This window comes from Clupea harengus, chromosome 8 (assembly GCF_900700415.2).
Source record: "Clupea harengus chromosome 8, Ch_v2.0.2, whole genome shotgun sequence".
Classification (NCBI taxonomy): domain Eukaryota; kingdom Metazoa; phylum Chordata; class Actinopteri; order Clupeiformes; family Clupeidae; genus Clupea; species Clupea harengus.
In genome coordinates this window covers 22,972,348-22,986,807 of record NC_045159.1, presented here as the reverse complement: position 1 = coordinate 22,986,807, position 14,460 = coordinate 22,972,348, and the positions used below count along the sequence as shown (strand labels likewise).

General features: G+C 42.3%; 1 protein-coding gene across 1 annotated transcript; it reads right to left on the bottom strand.

Annotated features, from left to right (window-relative positions):
* Positions 1–1,646: 1,646 nt before the first annotated feature.
* LOC116221562 (odorant receptor 131-2-like) lies at positions 1,647–3,182 on the bottom strand. The gene has a single exon (XM_031572731.2). The coding sequence runs from the start codon at positions 3,040–3,042 to the stop codon at positions 2,074–2,076; it is 969 nt and encodes a 322-aa protein (XP_031428591.1). The 5' UTR covers positions 3,043–3,182; the 3' UTR covers positions 1,647–2,073.
* Between the last annotated feature and the right edge of the window lie 11,278 nt (positions 3,183–14,460).

The window sequence follows — 14,460 nt, the reverse complement described above, 5'->3', positions numbered from 1 at the left end:
TCAAAATTAACCTCTAGAAAGAAAACGCTATACGTCTATAATCAATGCAGTGATGTCACCATGTTGTTTTCATTAGTATCTTGCTGAAGGCTAATACGAATATGAATGACATTTGTTCAGTGTTCGTGGCAAAGCTAATACAGACAAGTGCTCATCACATCAGCCATAAAACAACTGCAGATATCTGGCTTCCAAAGGTTGCCATCTTTCAGTGACAACAAGACCGGGTAAATAAACTGCACTGGACAAACTATGTGCTGAGAGACAGGAACACCCTTCTCATTGATGACACACACACATACAACACCACCACTGAAAAGAGTTTATCATATTTTTTGTACAGAGATTTTGTACGGAGTGTCAGTCGGGGATACCAGTTTTTGATAACATTAGGTGGATATTTCATGTTTGTTATTGTCTTTGTTAAAAATAAATCTTCAGAATCATCTCCGTTGGAAAACCCTACAATCTGAGTTGTATTGGAAAACCTTACAATCTGCTTTGATAAAAAAAATTTATTCCATCAATATTTGGTTTTTATGTAAGATAAACATTATTTAGCTTCTCAGCACATTTTCCAAAAGATAATTTATAAATCTATCCTACATACTGTCAAGTAATGCCAAATGTAATACAATAATTATCTAAAACTCTTGTAATATTAGTACTAAATGATTTTAGAGTAAAAGAGTCCAAAAGCCTAAAACATTACAAATAGCTATAAGCCTATATGGTTTAATTTGGGATGCGATTATGAGGGGGTCCTCGGAAAATGTTTTACCCTTTGAGGGGTCCCTGGCCCCAAAAAGTTTGAGAACCCCTGGTCTAGAGCCACAGAAACCACAGAAACTGTGTGGGCTTAAAGCAGCAATACGGAGTTCTGTTCCAAAACTAGTAAGCTAACTACCTAAAAGACATGCAAAAACCCTGCAAACACCACCAACAGCCCAGCTGACACTGATAGAAGCTTGCCAACACACTAACTGGTGTCTTTTGGCCCTATGGCTGGCAATGTCTTGCGTGTGAAAGCTTTTCTTCCATTTTTGCAGGGGGTTCCAGCCCGTTACACAGAACTACATAGGGCATATCTTGGATGGCTAGTGGCGAAGGTGTTTCTCTGTCCTTCACATGACCATATGCTATCAAAATTAATTTGAGGATGGTACCAAAACTAGTTGCCTATAAAACCATATCTCAAAAAGTGTCAAATTGTTGCATAGTGTTACTTTAAATGCTCTTAGTTCTTGTTGCTTAGTGCCAATAAACTGCTGGGTATTTTTTATTGTGATCTTATTATGTTTTGACCCAAAACCTGCGATGACAATCACACACATGGGGTATGATCAAAGAATTGACTACTATGACACTCTAATTAGAAATATTATAAGCATCTGAAATATCACTACACAGAACCGTTTATTTCATGTGGATGTGCCTAGCATCTTATTTATTTTTTGACCAAGGACATCGCACATTAATGAACATAATAATAATAATAATAATGGATTTTATTTGTATAGCACACTTTAAAATACAAATAAATCTCAAGGTGCTTAACATAGTATAGACAGTCACAACAACAATAATACAAAATAATAGTAATAGAAGTGCTAATGAAGTGCAGAAAATAGGATAATATAATATACCAAAAAAGATAATAAATTAATTTAAAATAATTAATAAGATTATAATGAGATCGAATAATATGTATTAAAAACAGAGTCATTTTGGACAGAGCAATCGGCTAATAGGCTCCCTAAGCAAAGCAAAACAAAAGCATATCACTTTGATCTTATCACATTTGATTTGTTTTTCTATTGTCAGAGGTTAGAGACAAGTTTCTATTTTGAGACAAATGAACTAGCAAAACAGAGTACAAGTATAAAAATAACATTTAAACAAAAGAAAGAAGAAAAAAAACGTGGTGGCTTACGTGCATCAACCATGTCTGACATGAAAACCTGTTCACTGTCTCCCATCCTGGCCACCACTGCAAGCTTTCTTCTATCTACTATCAGCGAATTATAGCTTTTATGTGAAATAGAGCATTAAATACTAGCCTTAGAATGTTAGTCAGTGCATATTGACATTAGGCTTGACTCTGTGCGTGCTACACTGTAAATAAAACAAGAACAAGGGCCGCACAGTGTCATCCCTCAGGCCGTAGATCAGGGGGCTCAGGCACCGAGGCAGAATGAGAACAAGGAGAAAGTTGACGTAGCGCAGGTCCATGAACAGACGACTGCTGCTGGTCATAGCCAGAAGCCTCTCTATGCTGCCGAACACCAGTGTGTTAAGGCACAGGCCCAGCTGGATGAGGTGCAGCAGGAGAGTCCTGTGGGCTTTCTTTGCCGATTCTTTATTACTGGAGGCAGATCGAGCTGCAACCATCACACTGATGTAGGTGAAGACAATGATCAGCGTCACGGCGACAAAGTAGAAGGCATTGAGGCCCTCAAACAGCTCCCGTTGCCATGGCGCTGTGAATATTCTCTCCCGTGTGCAGAACATGCGCTCGCTGAAGAATGTGGGGTCGGTGGACGAGGTGTAGAGAATGTCGATGACAGGATTTACCGCCCCAAAGAACCAAATGACAGAGATGGCAGCACCCGTTCTCCTCTTGGTGGCAATCTCACCGTGTCGCAGAGGAAAGCAAATGGCCACGTAACGCTCCAGGGACATCACAGCTAGATTTATGGGAGCGTTTCGTGACGTGGAGGCAGTCACTAGGATTAAAATGGAGCACACGGCTTTGGCCACCTGAACATAACACAAGGAAATGATGTACATCAGTGAGGAGAAGAGCAGCTGGATGGAGTCGTTGCAGAGCATGTGAGCGAAGAGCACGTAGCGAGGGGTGTCTCTGAACACAGCCTTGCTCCGCAGTGTGACGAACATGATGCTGTTGATGGAGATGAAGAGGGCCGACATGAAGACGGCCACCAGGAGTTTGGTCAGCGGTCCCTCAGCTGTCAGCTGGACCTGGAACATCTGCTGGTGAGCGATCAGAACGTCCTCCTGGCCAGACTCATTCAGAGCCATGACATCACAGAGAAAGAGAACAGACTCTTCACTGAACTAAAAGAGAAAAGAGCGCCCTCTGAGATTTGTGATGTGAGCTCACAGTAGCGCCCACGAGACACTAATGCAATAACAGAGAAGCCCAGTGAGCAAACACTAGCGCCCGCACGAGAGGTGCACGGGGACACTATTCATATATTCATATAGGCATTTCTGGCCTTGTGTTAAATCTTATGTTAAAAAAAAATTCAATTACGCTTATGTTAACACATTTTTATTTTATTGTATTATTATAGTTAGTTTCTAATATGTTGACACTCTGAGATTCTTCTGAATGAAGAGTGCATTACAAATTAAATTAATTATTATATTATTATTATTATTACTAATGCAATGACAGAGAAGCACAGTGAGCAAACACTCTCTGCAAACATCACTCCTAACAGAAAAAAAAACTATTTACATACACACATTTACAAAACACACATTTACAAAGAACAACAGTTAAACTTGCAAGCCCATTCTCAAAGTTTGACAAAACATCATGTGATTTAAATGAATGCAATATTGTTGAAGTTGTATCAGAGTAATTAATGCGAAAAAGAAGAATAAAGAAGTGTGGAGTGTGATGCTGTGGGGCCCGCTGATATGATGCCACTCCTGTGATCAGACCCGCTGAGCCCTCTTTTAAGAAGAGGACCGGAGGCGACGCAACCCATGTCACACACACACACACACACACACACACACACACACACACACACACACACACACACACACATGCAAACCCACACACACAGACACAGACAGACACACACACACACACACACACACACACACCACCACTTCCCCTCCCTCTCTCTTTTCTCTCCTATGTATGCAACAGGCACGTGCGCAGACATTTTGGGGGGCAGGTGCTAAAAAAAAAAAGGGGGCACCCATCGCCAAAATTATTAATGAAATAAAAAATAATAATAAATAAATAAATAAAAAACACAGCAGGATATTCTCAACTTAAATATTTATTTTTGTTAACAAACTAACTCAAATTATCTCCTGAACATAACTCAGTCCTACACTCTGTCTGTCCTTCCTCATCCATGATGGGCTCCTCTGAACCAGGTAGGGTTACTGATTCTCCCTTATTTGTTTTACTAGCTGCTACCCTGAGCTGCTTGCTGCAGTTCCCTGTCCTTCTGCTTTTGGAGTCTCTCTTTTCTTGGCATTATGCTGCAAATTTTGTAAATGAGATAAATCAATGTTGTGCATAATGATCAAGAGTGACTTACATTATCTCTGTAAAGCTGACAACACAGTACACACACATTGTTTTTGTTGAGTTGAAGCATAAGCAGCATTACACTAATAATATACCACAATATACCTCACCAGACTGTCATGTAGCTCAACTTAAGACCTACCTTTCATTTCAATAATTACGATTTTAAATGAAACAAAACTAATGAACTTGTCTAATTTGTAGAACCGTAAAACTGATTTTTAAATTCTCTGCCTGCCTGCCTGCCTGTCTGTCTGCCTGCCTGTATCTCTCTCCCTCTCTCTCTCTTCATTAAACATGACAAACGTCAGTAAACAGCTGGACAAGGCTTTGAAATCACGGATTTTGTGAGTTTTGTGTTTGTTTATTTTTTTTAGGAAACGTCGGACATGTTTTCAGCGGCGCTAATGTTGTGGTTAATTTATCACCAAACAACGTCGGGGGATTGCACAAACACCGTCATTACCTGTTTGTCTGATGCTGCGGGTCAGAGAAGAAGTAGGCTGCAGCCGTTTGGCCTGGCGCTCAGCACTGCATGAGCACTAAGTGGAGGAGGACGAGGAGGGAGGGGCGCGTGGGGCTTGTGAGCGCCGCGGAGCATGTCGGGGCGAAATTCTCACAAGAACTCAAATAAATGCCCCGTCATATATCAAAACACATTTGGGGGGAATTGATGACAGAGAGAGTAATTTTTATTCTTAAATATTGATGAATTAAGAAAAAATTTGGCTCAAGCAGAAGGGGCACTTTTCTCATCCAGGGCAAAAGGGCAGGTGCCTGAGCACCACTAGGGGTCTATCTGTGCACGTGCCTGGTATGCAATGTGATGTAGGCAGTCTGAATGTGATCTATTCTAGTGCATCATTGCAGCCCTTCATGTGTCTAGGCTGAATATTTAACACATTAGCATCCCCAACTCAACACCCCCTACATACAGTACATCCAGCATCTCTGACTTAACATCCCCTTCATACAGTGTACCTATGAACCTGTGAACAAATATTGGGCCATTGTTACCTCTGCCAAGGAAGTTATGTTCTCCTGCCGTTTGTTTGTCTGTTGGTCAGCAGAATTACGCAAAAACTACAGGGCCGATTTGTTGGAGGGGTGAAGCACGGGCCGAGGAAGAACCCATTCGATTTTGGAGCAGAACCGATTCATTGGGGAAGGTGGTCAATTCTTTTCACTTTCGTTAACATATGGCACCCTGGCCAGTTCAATAATCTGCGCTGAGTGAACAGGAGAGGATCAGAGGTCAAGATGGAAAAAATGTCCTGGAAAATAAATATAATCTTTCCAGACAAATAACATATCCAAGAAAATATTCTCTCTAAGAAAATATTGAATAAGCTGGGGCGACAGTGGTACAGGAGGTAGAGAAGTCGTTTAGTAATCAGAAGGTTGTTAGTTCAATTCCCTGTCGAAGCGTCCTTGAGCAAGACACTGAACCCCTAATTGATCCTGATGTGCAGTGTGCCATCAGTGTAAATGTAAAAATGTGTATACATCCTTGTAAGTCGCTTTGGATAAAAGCATCTGCTAAATGACTAAATGTAAATAAGCTATCCAAGAGAAGGCACTGACTGGACTACACTAAGACTAACATACCTGCGGCACAGGCTCCAGGCTCCCTGATTGAGAAGCATTAGGGTAGTTTGATTGAGATGCTTCCTGTGAGCGTGAGTGGGGTTTTGACGCTGTGTGCTGTGTAAAGATGGCCACACACAGCCCCCCCCCTCCGTTGTAATATTTTCTGAATAATGTTGATCCAGAATACCATTAAGAAACTCAAAGGTCAGATTATCAGTATGTAGGGCTGTGACCCTTTGAGTTCCTCTAGGTCATGTAGTACATAAAGATACGAGATTGACCACTTCACTCTTTCATCTTCTGGTCTTTGCCGTAATGAAAGGGAACAAAAGATGTTTGTTTTTGTAGGAGTATGTTTGGTCATGTACATAAAGATACGAGATTGACCACTTCACTCTTTCATCTTCTGGTCTTTGCCGTAATGAAAGGGAACAAAAAGTGTTTGTTTTTGTAGGAGTATGTTTGGTCATGTACATAAAGATACGAGATTGACCACTTCACTCTTTCATCTTCTGGTCTTTGCCGTAATGAAAGGGAACAAAAAGTGTTTGTTTTTGTAGGAGTATGTTTGGTCATGTAGTACATAAAGATACGAGATTGACCACTTCACTCTTTCATCTTCTGGTCTTTGCCGTAATGAAAGGGAACAAAAAGTGTTTGTTTTTGTAGGAGTATGTTTGGTCATGTAGTACATAAAGATACGAGATTGACCACTTCACTCTTTCATCTTCTGGTCTTTGCCGTAATGAAAGGGAACAAAAAGTGTTTGTTTTTGTAGGACTATGTTTGGTCATGTACATAAAGATACGAGATTGACCACTTCACTCTTTCATCTTCTGGTCTTTGCCGTAATGAAAGGGAACAAAAGATGTTTGTTTTTGTAGGAGTTTCAGTTGTAGTTTTTTTTTTTTTAAATTAACTTTTTAAGTCCTCACTTTAAGTCTCGTTCAGCATTTTATATCCAGTGCATACCGGCCCAGTATGCATGCAGGGTGTGAGTATGGTGTTGTCATAGTCACGTAGCCAGACGAAGAGATGAAGGCCTACACATGAAGGGAAGCAGAAGCTCCCTCTTTATCCAGACAAACCTGTGAGGAGAGATGTGTGTGTGTGTGTGTGTGTGTGTGTGTGTGTGTGTGTGTGTGTGTGTGTGTGTGTGTGTGTGTGTGTGTGTGTGTGTGTGTGTGTGTGTGTGTGTGTGTGTGTGTGTGTGTGTGTGTGTGTGTGTGAGGAGAGCTGTGTGGCCTGAGGCCTGGAGGATTCGAACGGAATAATGGATCTTCATTTCCCTCCGAACTGCTTGGATGAGCACTGTAAGGATTCCGTCATCTCCTCTGCCATATCTGGAGGTCTCATGTTGCTTATCAGAATCAGAATCAGAATCAGGTTTTATTGGCCAAGTAAGTTTGCACAAACAAGGAATTTGACTTGGTAAAGTGACTCTCAGTGTGCTTACACAAAATATGCATTACAACACAATACAATACAAAACAAACAGTGCAACAGTGCAACGGTCTAAGAAGTTAAAGAAAGTTTAAGAAAGTATATGGGAAGGAGATCTGAAATCCGTTCAGAGGCCATGGTCTCACAGCAGATACTCAGCCACATGCACACCAGTGGTACCAGGGCTGATATTGTGTCCAGTGTATGCCAATATGCTGGGCCCTAAGAATGCCTCTAAGCCATTGTCAATTTCATGATGATGATGATATGTGTTTATCTTCTTACTCAGTGTTTACCAGATATGTCTTTAGTTCCCTAGCGGCAAGTCTCCAGGACACCACACTCATCAGTCTGCCAAGCCAAACATCAGACTCTGTCTGTGTGTGTGTGTGTGTGTGTGTCATAGAGAGATAGACAGGGATGTCATCATCAATAATTCATAAGCCACAAATACCAGGAGATCTCCAGGTGTCAAAACATGCCCTTTCACTCCAGGGGAGGGGGGGGGTTGAGTTGAAGTGTGTTTGCCCTGAAACTATTCTGGTCACTGTTGTCAGTAAGTAAGGGTCCTCTGAGGAGGGGAGGGGAGGGGAGGCCCAGAGAACCGCGATTACGCTGTGGACGCTCCGGTGGCGATGCATTATTAATGGGCCTGCAATGGAGAGTCCAGGGAGCGGTGAGACGTGATGAATTATGCCACTTGACTCGGGGGGGGGGGGGGGGGGGGGGGACTTGAGCTGTCCATCACAGGGCCTTACTGGAAAGCACCTGGGTTACACAATGCAGCCGTCACCTGGGTTACACAATGCAGCCGTCACCTGGGTTACACAATGCGGCCTCACAGGAACACACAAGGCCTGAATGTGTCTCATAATGATGATGCTTCAGTAAAGCCTGAATATGTCTCATAATGATGATGCTTCAGTAAAGCCTGAATATGTCTCATAATGATGATGCCTCAGTAAAGCCTGAATATGTCTCATAATGATGATGCTTCAGTAAAGCCTGAATATGTCTCAGAATGATGATGCTTCAGTAAAGCCTGAATATGTCTCATAATGATGATGCTTCAGTAAAGCCTGAATATGTCTCAAAATGATGATGCTTCAGTAAAGCCTGAGTATGTGTCCTAAAGATGTGTGGCTTAAGTAAAGCCTGAATATGTCTCATAATGATGATGCTTCAGTAAAGCCTGAATATGTCTCATAATGATGATGCTTCAGTAAAGCCTGAATATGTCTCATAATGATGATGCTTCAGTAAAGCCTGAGTATGTCTCATAATGATGATGCTTCAGTAAAGCCTGAGTATGTCTCATAATGATGATGCTTCAGTAAAGCTTGACCTTCTGGAGATGAGGGGACACAGAGCCATGTTTCGCTGCTCTTTGACTCAGTTGCACAGCTACTGTCATCAAAGCCTTTATTGTCATCAGTTTGCTGCTGTCAGCTTCAACAAAAGCCCCCGTAACAAATTTCATTTGAAGATCATCACATCAAATCACAGCACACAGTGAATAGTTAGAATGTAATTTTTTCGTATTTTTTTGGCCTGCCACCCAATAAGCACATGTCAGTGTAATGTAGTTTGAGTTCTTTAAAGACTAGATCTAGTTTGAGTTCTTTAAAGACTAGATCTGGGAGGTATTTTTCGTACGTGGTTTAATTAAGTTGATTACGAGGGAGGGGATGTCCATTAGCCAGTTTAAATTAACGCGATGACTGAGGACAAGCTATCTTGGTTCTTCCAAGACTGATCCGCGCTCAAACAATGTCGTTAATTCGAACCAGACTTCTCTTATCAGGGTAATTGCGAGTGCCCGTCCTACTTCAAAAGGGGGAAGGGTCGATCACCAAAACCATGATTTTCTAACGGTACAATGGCTACTAAACTCAAAGAAAGAGCCTCTTTTTTCTCCGCTGCGAGCAGGAGATGATCATGAACGCTTATGAAGAATACAAGACCATAATCATGGCAAAATCCAACACCGCCACCGCTGCAAGAGCAAGACAAGAAGCTGTGCATGGGGCTGTGTATGGGGGGATCAGTATGTATGTATGTATGTATGTTAAGGTGACCAGACGTCCCCGGTTTCAGGGGACAGTCCCCGTTTTTGGTGGCCTGTCCCCGGCTGGAGCTGTCCCCGGAAATGTCCCCGGTTTTCACTATGACCCGTCATTTATTTATTGTAAGTGTCATTGTTTATCATCCATGTCATATATTATTTAACCTATAATATGTATGTAGCCTATGATCTACAATTTGCAACAATGTGAGTGTTAAGCAGCAGCTATCTGTCGGTCAGGTGTCAGCCACAGCTCTACTTGCTAACTAACTTTGTTAACTTTTTAACATTAGCAGTGATACTAACTACAGTACTATGACATTTCAGTTTCATTAGTCTGGGTTACTATTGAGAGGTAGTTGGCAACTTGTCATTAAATTAAACCACTTGAAAGCAAGAAAATACTCCTTGAACTCGCTTTCCATACATCCAGTTGCCATAATTGACATAGTTGACATAATTACATTTAATTAAATTTTTTACTGAAATTGTATTTTGAATCTTTTTGTTTGTTTGTTTCTTAAGTCACTTTTGGAATAGTAATACCTAAAAAACAATTCCAAAGATCCTGGAGTCTATGGGCCTGATCTGTATGTTCATAGTTCCAGCTGATTTTCACACAGAATATAGGAATACAATGCATTCAGTTGCCTCAATGGCCTTAACATTTTCTATGCTGGAAAAACCTACACCTCAGTCAATCAATCAATTCAATCTTATATAGCGCTTCTCTATATACCCGAAGTCGCTTTACAGAGTCCAGAGTACACCTGTAACCTATCCGTGCATACCAGTCACTTATCAGCCAAACACAGAGGTTAGGCCTACTGGGAAGCTTGTGCATGACGTCAACAAGTTCTTATCACTGATATTGGTTCTTATTATCTGGCAAAAGGTTTTTACCTTTACTACTCTTCATTTCAGCCACTTTGTGATTAGCTTTAAGAAGAAAACTCTTTGTTTGATATTCCCCTTGCGATTTACAAGAACAAGGGTAAGATAAACTGCTTTTATGAATAAGGGCCCAGTTCGTGTCCCCGTTTTTTGATTACAAAGACAAAAACATGACATGTTTTGGAGGTGTTAACGTGTCTGAATTTCCCCGGATTTTGTCTCAGAAATCTGGTCACCTTAATATATGTATGACGGCAAGTGCGACAGTAGTACAGGGGGTAGAGGAGTCGTTTAGTAATCGCAAGGTTGGTAGTTTGATTCCCCTCTCCTCCTTACCATGTGTGTCCTTACATTTCCTTGTAAGTCGCGTTTGATAAAAGTGTCTGCTAAATGACTAAATGTAAATGTATTAATAAGAAATTCAATATATTGAAGCAGTGAAAAGAAATTGTGCGTATTTCTCTCTATTCTTATCATGAGTCCACCTTAATCATTTTCTACAATAATGATATGCTATGGTGTGCTAATAACACTGTCATATAATTATGAGTGCTATGTTCTCCGCATCGCCGACACTACAAAAATGTACCACTCGCAAAAAAGCGCAAGGCTATGCAGACAGTCTGTGAGACAGTCAATGCTCGGCTGCGGCGTGTGGTGTTTGCAATAATGGCTCGAGAAGGTCTGTAAAATAAATGATTCCTTGTCGGCAGAATCGATAGCGCTCATATAAGAACTCATCATGATGAATAACGGATCTTGGCGATCGCGAAGAACTCTCCCTATGAAACGCTAATCTAACTAATATCGCTCCTTGGTCAATGGGATCTCTCAGGAAGGGAGCTGCCATTTTTTTTTCCGAGGGGTGTGGCAAGCTTATCCAGCTTCACTTAAATTAGCCTGCTGTGGAGCAGGTTCAAGTTTATTGATGTGTTGCTATGGTGATTTAGCCAAAGTTGCTTCGAAGAACCGAAAAGGCGGACTTATGTTATCTTATCCTGAAAATGATCTCGATAACTCGCTAAGCGAGTGTTACACGTGTATGGAGCTGACGCACATGAAACTGACGTGGAAATGAGACCTTGTCCTTCGCCTTGGTCCCCCTTGTGTCTGTTTGTGTACATGTCTGCACTACACAGCCAAGACAAATTCCTTGTATGTGGAAACTCACTTGGCAATAAACCCAGTCCTAATTGACTCTATTAAATTATAAATGATGAACAAGATTATTGATAAAATAATTATTTATTCAGATTGACCATTAAAGCATAAAAGTTGTAAAAGTGTTTATAAATGCTGATGACTGCTTTGCTTTGCAGGCAGGCCAACCTTTTCATCTGATCTGATCTTTATCTTTTTTATCTTTATCTTACCGCAGGCCAACCTTTTCGTCTGATCTTATCTTATCTTTATCTTACACAGGCCAACCTTTTCTCTGATCTGATCTGATCTTATCTTTATCTTACCACAGGCTGAACCTTTTCATCTGATCTGATCTTATCTTTATCTTACCACAGGCTGAACCTTTTCATCTGATCTGATCTTTATCTTACCTCAGGCTAAATGTGTGACATGGACAAACAAACCGAAGTGCTCTTTCGGATGTCAGCCTCAGCCACTCTCCCTTGGCTGCCATCTTCCGGTTCCTTAGACCCTGCAGTTTTATTCTGTAAATGTTCTCTGTCTCCCCCTGGTGGTCGAAGGCACAGACAACTGTTCAGTTTCTTGCACTGTCCCAAACCAGGTGAAGATGAGGAGACAATAAACACCAACGCACAAACTAGTCAGTAGGGGGCAGTGCAAGACAACAATCCTTCATCCAAATAAGGATTCCTTTCTGTGTATTTCTAGTATGAGTGTGATGGCATTCAGTCTTCATTATACTAGCACTATAATCACTGTACTAGCTAATATAAATGATCAGTGGTCAGTCCAGTACATATATCAAAATCTATTACCACATAAAGCTCTCATGGATTTGCTCTCATGACTGCTCCGAATCAGTTCTACGCCATGTCATATGTCATCATATGGGGCGAAAGTGGTACAGGAGGTAGAGAAGTCGTTTAGTCATTTAATCAGAAGGTTGCTAGTTCGATTCCCTGTCGAAGCGTCCTTGAGCAAGACACTGAACCCCTAATTGCTCCTGATGTGCAGTGTGCCATCAGTGTAAATGTGAAATGTGTATAAATTGTAAGTCGCACATATGTAAGTCGCTTTGGATAAAAGCGTCTGCTAAATGACTAAATGTAAATGTAATGTCCTATAGTTCCAGTTCTGTCTTTGAGATCAAGTTGTGTCCTTTAGTTCTTTATTTCAGAACTTGTCCCTTCCCAGTCCTTTAGTTCTAGTTCCCCCTTCAGTATCCTATAGTTCTCCTCTCTTTCTGAATAACAGCAGATCCAAATGAGGCATGCTGCATATTATGTGTACAGACCACACACACTCACACACACACACACACACACACACACACACATAAGGTATGCTTCATACTCTATGTGTACACTACACACACACACACACACACATGAGGCATGCTGCATACTCTGTGTACAGTCCACACACACACATGAGCCGTGCTGCATACTCTATGTGTACAGACCACACACACACACACACACACACACACACACACACATGGGGCGTGCTGCATACTCTATGTGTACAGACCACACACACACACACACACACACACACGAGCCGTGCTGCATACTCTATGTGTACAGACCACACACACACACACACACACACACACACATGAGCCGTGCTGCATACTCTATGTGTACAGACCACACACACACACACACACATGGGGCGTGCTGCATACTCTATGTGTACAGACCACACACACACACACACACACACACACACACACACCACACAACACACACACAGAGCCGTGCTGCATACTCTATGTGTACAGACCACACACACACACACACACACACACACATGAGGCATGCTGCATACTCTGTGTACAGTCCACACACCACACACACACACATACACACACACACATGGGGCGTGCTGCATACTCTATGTGTACAGACCACACACACTCACACACACACACACACACGCACACACACACACACATGGGGCGTGCTGCATACTCTATGTGTACAGACACACACACACACACACACACACACACACACACGAGCCGTGCTGCATACTCTATGTGTACACTACACACACACACACACACACACACATGGGGCGTGCTGCATACTCTATGTGTACAGACCACACACACACACACACACACACACACACACACACACACACACACACGAGCCGTGCTGCATACTCTATGTGTACAGACCACACACACACACACACACACACATGAGCCGTGCTGCATACTCTATGTGTACAGACCACACACACACACACACACACACACACACACACATGAGCCGTGCTGCATACTCTATGTGTACAGACCACACACACACACACACACACACACACACATGAGCCGTGCTGCATACTCTATGTGTACAGCCCACACACACACACACACACATGGGGCGTGCTGCATACTCTATGTGTACAGACCACACACACACACACACACACACACACACACGAGCCGTGCTGCATACTCTATGTGTACAGACCACACACACACACACACACACACACACATGAGCCGTGCTGCATACTCTATGTGTACAGACCACACACACACACACACACACACACACACACACACACACATGAGCCGTGCTGCATACTCTATGTGTACAGACCACACACACACACACAAACACATGGGGCGTGCTGCATACTCTATGTGTACAGACCACACACACACACACTCACACACACACACACATGGGGCAGTGTGTACAGACCCAGGCCTATAACTCACGCTATCACTCTGTCAGATAAGCTGTGTACTTCAATCCACGCATTGACTATCAGACATGAGAAATGGAGGGGCTTGTTCCTTCAGTGGCTGCGTTTCCTTAAACAGATGCATGGAGAAGGTCAACTTGTTGTAAAGGAGTGGGGAGTGTGTGTGTGTGTGTGTGTGTGTGTGTGTGTGTGTGTGTGTGTGTGTGTGTGTGTGTGTGTGTGTGTGTGTGTGTGCGTGTGCGTGTGCGTGTGCGTGTGCGTGTGTGTGTGTGTGTGTGTGTGTGACAGCAGATGAATCAAA